We start from the raw sequence: 7,972 nt of genomic DNA, 5'->3' as shown, positions 1-7,972 counted from the left end.
GCTGTCCTGGACCTCGCTTTGTAGACCAGGATGACCTCGAACTCAGAAATCCATCTGCCTCTGCCTTCCAAGTGCTGGGATTAAAGGCATGAACCACCACTGCCCGGCCAGGCATTCTTACTGAACCTGGAGCTCTTCGGTTGGGCTGCCTGGCTATTGAGGCCTGGGATCTGCCTGTCTCTGCTCCCTACCTAGTCCATCCTCACCTCTCCACACGCCCCATGTAGGGACTAAACTCAGGTCTTTATGCTTTCTCTACCAACAGAGCCATCTCCTCGGTCCTCAGTTATCTTTTTATAGAGATTAAGCGTGTGTCCAGTGACTATGTCCAGTTCAATCAGACATGCAGCAGCAGAAACAGTTCTGAGAATGAGGCTCCTACTTTGGGTAATTTGGAGACTGTAGAAAAAGGAGAGACTCAGGAATGGCTTAGCAGGTAAAGGCATTTGTCCTGATGCCTTTGTGTCATCCGTAGGACTCTGGTGGGAGAAGAGCTGACTCCCTCAGAATGTTCTCTGACCTCCACGTAGGTGCAAGCACATTTGTAAGGCGCACACACCAGTAAATGCACATTCTTTTTAAAGAAGGGATGCATTTAGCTGGAAGATAGGTTACTTTTTAAAATGTGTCTTATGAAGCAGGTAAATATATGTCCTTTTCTAACTACTTTCCTTCAGTGTTTTTAACTGAGCAACTTACTTTTCTCTTGATTATAAAAAAGCTTCACATGAGACTAAAACTGGGCTGGGTGACTTGAGTTCGGTGATAATGGAAAGGCTAAGCTGTAAACACAGGGGTTCATTGTCAGTAGCTGGAGCCCCTTTCCTATGAAAATCGGTGTCTCAATTTTTCTCTCTATAGGAAGAACTAAAGCATAATCAATTCTATTTAATCTTCTAAACTTTATGCTAAATGTATTTGTCTCCAGCAACAAAATTACATCTCATTTCCCTGAGGTACTTAAGAGTAATTTTGCCAAAAATGAATGAAATGGGTATATAACATGGGTATGTAACTCTAGTGAGTTAGGACCTCAGGAAGCCCAGCAGGAGTTAGAACTTACAGTTGGAGATTTCCTGCCTGTGCACGCCATTTTTAGTGTTTCAGGAGCTCTGGGACATATTTTTTTAGCTGCCTTTGTAACCTGCGAGCGCTCTAGGTGAGCAGCCCAAATGAGGCTGGCTTCAGCCTTCAGAGCCAATCACAGAAATGAAATCAAGCCCCATAAACTCGTTATTTTAAAGCATAATGGTAGGCAGTTTACAATGTTAACATTCTTCAACTTCGTAAACATTTGTATAGAGGGTGAAGGGCAAATACATCCTCTGACCGGGAGGCGCTTCTTATTTTCTGCTTGAGAGACGTGCTCGTTTCTCCTCCCTTTTATCTCCCTGTTGCCTTGACACGCTGCTTCTGAACTCTGTTCTCATCTCTCCCCGCTGTGACAGTTCACTAGCACTTCATGGTACCTGAGACTCTTTCAACTCATATTTTCCACCAGCTGTCAGTTGCAAAATAAGGTTGCTTTGTTTGGGGGAAAGGGTAGAATCCTTTCTAAATGTCTCCTTTTCCTTTGAAGCCAAAGCACTTGAGAGACAATTGAACTGCTTTTAGGTTTTCCTTACCACCCTGCTTTCTCCTCTGATGGATCCTGCCATGAACACACCGTCCTGTTGATGACATCGATTTGTTGCTATGGAAATAGTGGTAGTAGCACAGATTCAGCCCAGTGACTTCACTGCAGGTTCTTGAAGGAGAAATGGGCAAGGCTTCAGGGACAACCTCATTAAAACTGAAAGCTGTCAATTCTAAAGAGTTGAAAGGTAAATGGAACCAACCTTTACCATACACAGATGAAAAAGCGAGCCCTTTGCAGACACAGGGTGTGCAGCCTGGTGCATTCTGCTCCTCTAAGAGCTAAAGGTGTGCTTTCCTAAGGTATTTACTGCTGGTGTTGAAATCTCTTGACTGGGTTTGCACTGAATTGGCCTGTTTTGATCTCCAGGACATGGGCAGCAGCAGCAGCAGCAGCAGCAGCAAGCAGTTCCTTCCCCAGCCTCCGCAGCGACACCACCAGCCAGCAAGCCCCAGCCACAGAATGGGAGCTTGGGAATGGGTAAGATGGGACGGAAGAGATGGAAGTTATAGGTCAAGATTGAAGCAGTGTTTGAGATTTTACTGAGACTGATCAGTTGCAAAATTCTCTTGATGAGTCAAGCAGAGTAGCCTAGGCCAGCACTTGGCAGGTGGAGGCAGGGAAATCAGGAGTTCAAGGTCATCATCTAGTATTTAGCAGGTTCAAGGCCAGTTTGGATTACATGATACTGTCTCAAAAAAAAAACAAACAACAACAAGAACAAAAATTCCATTCTTGGTAGAATTGCAAAGAATAATTCCAATTACTGTAGAGTATTTTTTACAAATGTAGTTAAAATGCACTGTCCCTGACCCAAAGATACACTCCTCTTAGTTAGCACTCCATCTGGTAGCTGCTCGTTTTTACCTTATATTCTGTGCCTTTTTGTGAATTTCTTTTAAATTCCCACCTTTTCCCACCTACCATGCACTTGTTACATTTGGCTTTTTTGTCCAAGTTTCTAATTTGACTTTATAGGTCTTGTGGGATTTTATCATCTTTCTTTAGACAGAGCATTACCTTTGGCGTGGAGACCCACCTGCCTCCAGAGTGCCGGGGTTATTGGCCATGGCTTCTATGTTTTCATCTCTCTTTCCTAACTTACTGGTTCTTTGTAAATTTTACATCATGCACCCCGATTCCACTCATCTGCCTGTTCCCTTGTATCTGCCTTCCACCCTTGCAACCTCTCTGCTGAAAGAAAAATAATCTGATTGTGGAAGCTATAGTGTATGACATTGTGTCCCAGAGTGCACCCTTTTGTCCACACGTCTTCACTTCGCTGCAGGGAACTCATTGGTCTTGTTTGAGGCCTCTGGCTTTTGCTACACCATCAACACTGAATCCCCACTGGGACTCCTCTCAGTTACCCTGTTGTTGTCCTGTATCATTCGAGATCCTATAGTTTTGAATACGTAAGACGTCCCTCACCCCCTTCACATGCTCCAGTGGTTCATTGATAGAGTAGATGTTGGCGTGGACCAACTCAAAGACCTGAATTTGGGCCTGGGTAGTGACTGAGCTGGCATGGTCAGCACCCGTGCCCCTAGGACGAGCACTCCAGCAATGACCTGGCTAGCTTATCCAGTGCTGCAGCCAGCAAAGTTCTCCTGCTCTCGTGCCCTTGGGACTGGCTGACCTATACCCATGCATGTGCCATCAGGCACAGCTCTACTATTGCTGCCCAGGGACTCGAGGTTACAGGGCCTGTCCCCTCTCCCCGCCCTCACCCCAGCCTTTTCTGTAGCAGGTCTTGATGGGATCATTTTGTTTATTTCCTGGGCTCTTCTGGGACACCATCCTTGAACGTTGTGATCTGTGGAACACGACTAGATTTACTTCTAGAGTTTTGTTTCTTGATTTTCTTACCACACCACACTTGCCTTCTCTCCTCCCTCTTCAACTCTGCTTTTCTATTTTAATTACATGGATTCCTTCTCTTTAAACAACTTCTAGTTTTTTGGGTTTTTTGGGTTTTTTTGGTTTTTAAAAAAAGTTTGGTGGCCCACAAGATAGCTGAGCTGCTAAAATGCCTGCCAACCCTATTATTGACTCTCCAAGGTCCCAAAGTAAAAGGAAAGAATCTACTTCACAAAGTTATTCTCTGGCTGTCATATACCCGCATCCCCATATATACTTCAAACACATGTGCATGCGTTATAACAATACATTTTTTTAAATCATTGGTTTGTTTATTAAGACAAGGTTTCTCTGTGTAGACTGACCTTGACCAGGCTGACCTTGAACTCAAATATCTGCCTTCCTCTGACTTCTGAGTGTTGGAGCTAAAGGTTTTTGCCTCCATGCCTGACTATAAAAATGAAATCTTAAAAAGCCAAGCATAATGTTACTCACCTTCAGCCTAGCACTTGAGCCAGCCATGGCTACCTAGTGAAACCCTGACTCAAGGGGCTTGGGGCGGAGGTGGAGAGATGAGGTGATTCAATAGTTAAGAGCATGTACTGCTTTCGTAAGGACCTGAGTTTGGTTCCCAGCGTTCATGCCAGGTGGCTCACAACCATCTGTAGCTCCAGCTCCAGGGGATCTTAGAACCTCTGAGGCACCCACACGCATGGCACACAGACACATGTACACATGAGTAAAAAGTAAAATCTTTTTGAAAAGCATTTTGGTGTAAAGTTGTTAGATTTTTGAAATTAGAATTTGGTATGTTGAAAGTTGAAGCTTTATAGATAAACAGTGTACATATAAAGGCTCTCACTTGCCAATAGGCTCTTGATCTGTGCTCTTGGCATGTGGAGAACAGCTGTGTAGCTTGGACAAAGGGAAGCAAGGAGATTATAGTACTAGGCTCTCTGTTTGACCAAAAACTGACTCAGTCTCTGATCCAGCTGAACACCCCCTGTTGATTTCATCCTAGATTTCCTACCCTGTCTGGACAGAGTTGAGATAATACACTGATAAGTGTCCTTCGCTGGCTCCTTAGCTCCTAGCTTTCCTGTGGCATCTTCATAATGAGAATTAATTTTAAACTTATAAAAGTTTAAATAAAAAATGGTTGTCTGGGGGGCTGGAGAGATGGCTCAGTGGTTAAGAGTGTTGACTGCTCTTCCAGAGGTCCTGAGTTCAATTCCCAGCAACCACATGGTGGCTCACAACCATCTGTAAAGGGATCTGATGCCCTCTTCTGGTGTGTGTCTGAAGACAGCTACAGTGTACTCATATAAATAAAAATAAACAAATATTTAAAAAGGGGGGGGCAGTGGTGGCGCACACCTTTAATCCCAGCACTTGGGAGGCAGAGGCAGGTGGATTTCTGAGTTCGAGACCAGCCTGGTCTACAGAGTGAGTTCCAGGACAGCCAGGGCTATACAGAGAAACCCCGTCTCGAAAAGCCAAAAAAATAAAAATGGTTGTCTGACAGGGGAGATAGTGAATAAAAAATTTGCTATACAACCATAGGGATCTGAGTTCAAATCCTCAGAACCCACATAAAAGGCAGATATAGTAGTCAGAGAGTGTCAGAGAGTCTCTAATGACAGTGCCTTTAGGAGGTGGAGGCAGGACAGTCCTTGGAAGGTTGTGCCCCCTCACCTGGCAACAAAGGGAACCTGTCTCACCAAAGTCGGGGTTTTTGAGATTATCATCTGACCTCTAAATGCATGCCATGGTGCATGCACCTGCACTTCGAGAAATAAAACAGAAATGACTGCCCCTTTTCTGTGTGTTTATGTAGGCTCCGCTGCAGCTAAGGCTTATGGTGCCTCAAAGCCGTTTGGAAAACCTGCCGGAACTGGCCTGCTGCAGCCTTCAGGTGGGACACAGTCCAAGGTAGTGCCCATCGACAGCCTCACCCCCTACCAATCCAAGTGAGTTGTTGCTCAGGACCAGCGTGGGGCTCCTTCCAAATGGTCTGGGGTGTCACTGTGTGCTCATGTGTGACTTATGTGTAAACTCAAGATCACCACCTCGTAGGATGTGCTTCTTACTCTTCTTAGGATACAAATTCTAACAGCCTTTAGTACTTTTATCAGAAAGAATGACAAAAACTGCTTTCTGCCATCGCCTATAGAGGTTTCACTATTTTTTAAATTTTAGAGCTTAAAATTATTTACTGCTTAAAGGGTTATTTGGTAGGCTTAAGAATAAAAAGATTACATACGTTTGTGTGTGTGCACACGCGCACGCTAATTCACATTTCATCTCCTATAAATAGATGACTTTTAGTCCAAAACTTGTTATTGTGGTTTAATTTGGCCAAGATAATCTGTCCTATTTGTATTAACCACATTAATATGCCATAGATGTGGATTTCTTTGATATTACTTTTTTCCATTAAAAATTAATTAAAACATTGAACATTTGTGGACTTTTTTTTTCCTCTAGAATTCTCTAAGCTATGTTCTTATTTATCCTGCAATGCTTGGTAAAATAGAGGAATAATTTCCCCTGTCAGATTCTAAGTAAGGAAACCAGTGTAGCCAACTTCTGTTTTCAGGATAGGCAAGGCCAGTGTTTTGGGTCTGGGACTCCTGTCTCTCGGGTCATACCATTTTGTGGTGCTTTCTTTCAGTGGCCCATAAGTCCCATGCTTTGTGGCCTTGTATTTGTATTTGAGATGCATTAGAAATGCAGCAGGCATTGGATAGTGATTGTGTCAGCTCCTGTAATTGAAAATAGTTGCAGGCCATAATTGCTAGTATAACTGCATTTTTTCCCTTGGAACCTTTCATTAAAGGGATATTGTTGCCTTGGTGATGTTTTTTGAGGAAGGGAGAGGGCTTATAAATTTACTTATTTGACAGGAGAATGAGTTAGTGTTAAACTACCTGGGATATTTTACTGTTTGCTTATTCTGTAAACTGTCAAACCTGTTTGTCATCTTGGGGTTTTAATTAGCTGGATTAAAATATAGCTAGCATTGACAGACTGCCTAAGAGAAGAAAGGCCACGGGAAGATGATTTCCTGCTTATCTTTATTCCACGTGAGAGAGACTCCAAACACTGATGTTACCTGTTTGGTTTTTAGGTGGACTATTTGTGCCCGTGTCACCAACAAAAGTCAGATCCGGACCTGGAGCAATTCCCGGGGGGAAGGAAAACTTTTCTCTATAGAACTTGTTGATGAAAGCGTGAGTATGCGCCATTCCATTTGGGAAGCTGCTGGCCTCCTTGACTGAGGGCTCAGCTCTGAGGAACATGGTGGTCATTGTGGCTTTCCTTCTGTTGGAGACCTTTGATGCTGTCTGGGGCACAGGGCCCGACATGAGATAAAATGCTCCTAAAGGGAAGCGCCTGTACCAATGCAGGTCAGTATACTGTAAATAGTCTCTGTCTGCAGAGACTCAGCGCTCTAATTACAGTGCTGGGGGCACAGTTGAAGTCCTGGGCTGATACCCACAGAGGCAGGGCGTTTGCCCCCAGCAGAAGCAGGCAGCAGCTACTCAGCTTTAACTAGTCTGCAGGGATGGTTTCTGACCATTTACGAGGCTTTACTTAAAGCAGAATGCAGGAGCCAGAGAGATGACTCATTGGTTAAGAGCACTGGCTGTTCTTTGAGAGGACCTGGGTTCAATTCTCAGCACCAACACAGTGGCTCATAACCATCTGTGACTCCAGTTTCAGTGATCCAGTATCTCTCCTGGTCTCCCTCAAGCATCAGGCACTCAAGTGATGCATATATATACATGCTGGCAAAACACCCTCATGCATAAAACAAACCGTGATACTGGTGAGGTCAAAGTTCTGGAGGTCTCTCCCCCTCGTCCTCTTGTTATGGTGTAGCATGGCAGCAGACATCTTAACTGATGGCAGATTCAGTATCAGAAACCAATTTCCTGCAGCTTGTCTGGGTAAGAGTTTAGCCATTTAGTGAAGTTTCTTATCCATCTGTAACATATTGCCTGACAGAAAAGTAACAGTGAAATCAGCTTGAAAGCATGACTTGTTGGAACATTTTTGGCACCAGCTCCCTACTGTGAAGTAAGCCGTCACTTAGGTTGCAGGCGTGAGGAGGACTGCTGAATCAGTGGAGTTCAGCACACATTCCTGTGGGCTTCTAGCCCATCACTCAGGACCCAGAACCTTATGTTTTCATTATCAGAATATTAAGCTATTCCTTCTAAAAATGTTTTGATAAAATGTAAGAATTATTTTAGTGTGTGTACACGCATACATGTGCAAAGGCTGGAGAACAACTTGGTAGGGTGACTGTCATCTACATTTACGTGGGTTCCAGGGATTGAACTGGGGCGGCCAGGTTTGCATAGTAAGCACCTTTATCTACCAGATCATCTTGCAGGTGTCCTTATTCTATGGTTTGTTTTTTTGGTTTTTTTGTTGTTGTTGTTTGGTTTTTGGTTTTTTGTTTTTTTT

At 43.9% G+C, this 7,972-nt stretch overlaps 1 protein-coding gene across 1 annotated transcript in view; it reads left to right on the top strand.

Annotated features, from left to right (window-relative positions):
- The window catches only part of Rpa1 (replication protein A1), a 37,528-nt gene that overhangs the window by 15,460 nt on the left and 14,096 nt on the right, over nt 1-7,972 (top strand). Inside the window, exons 4-6 of the mRNA XM_031354042.1 lie at nt 2,006-2,116; nt 5,334-5,466; nt 6,627-6,729. Of these exons, the coding sequence (XP_031209902.1) occupies nt 2,006-2,116; nt 5,334-5,466; nt 6,627-6,729 (347 nt within the window). The remainder of the gene's footprint in view (nt 1-2,005; nt 2,117-5,333; nt 5,467-6,626; nt 6,730-7,972) is intronic.

This window comes from Mastomys coucha, unplaced genomic scaffold (assembly GCF_008632895.1).
Source record: "Mastomys coucha isolate ucsf_1 unplaced genomic scaffold, UCSF_Mcou_1 pScaffold5, whole genome shotgun sequence".
In the NCBI taxonomy this organism is placed as follows: domain Eukaryota; kingdom Metazoa; phylum Chordata; class Mammalia; order Rodentia; family Muridae; genus Mastomys; species Mastomys coucha.
This window is presented reverse-complemented; position numbering and strand designations above follow the sequence as displayed.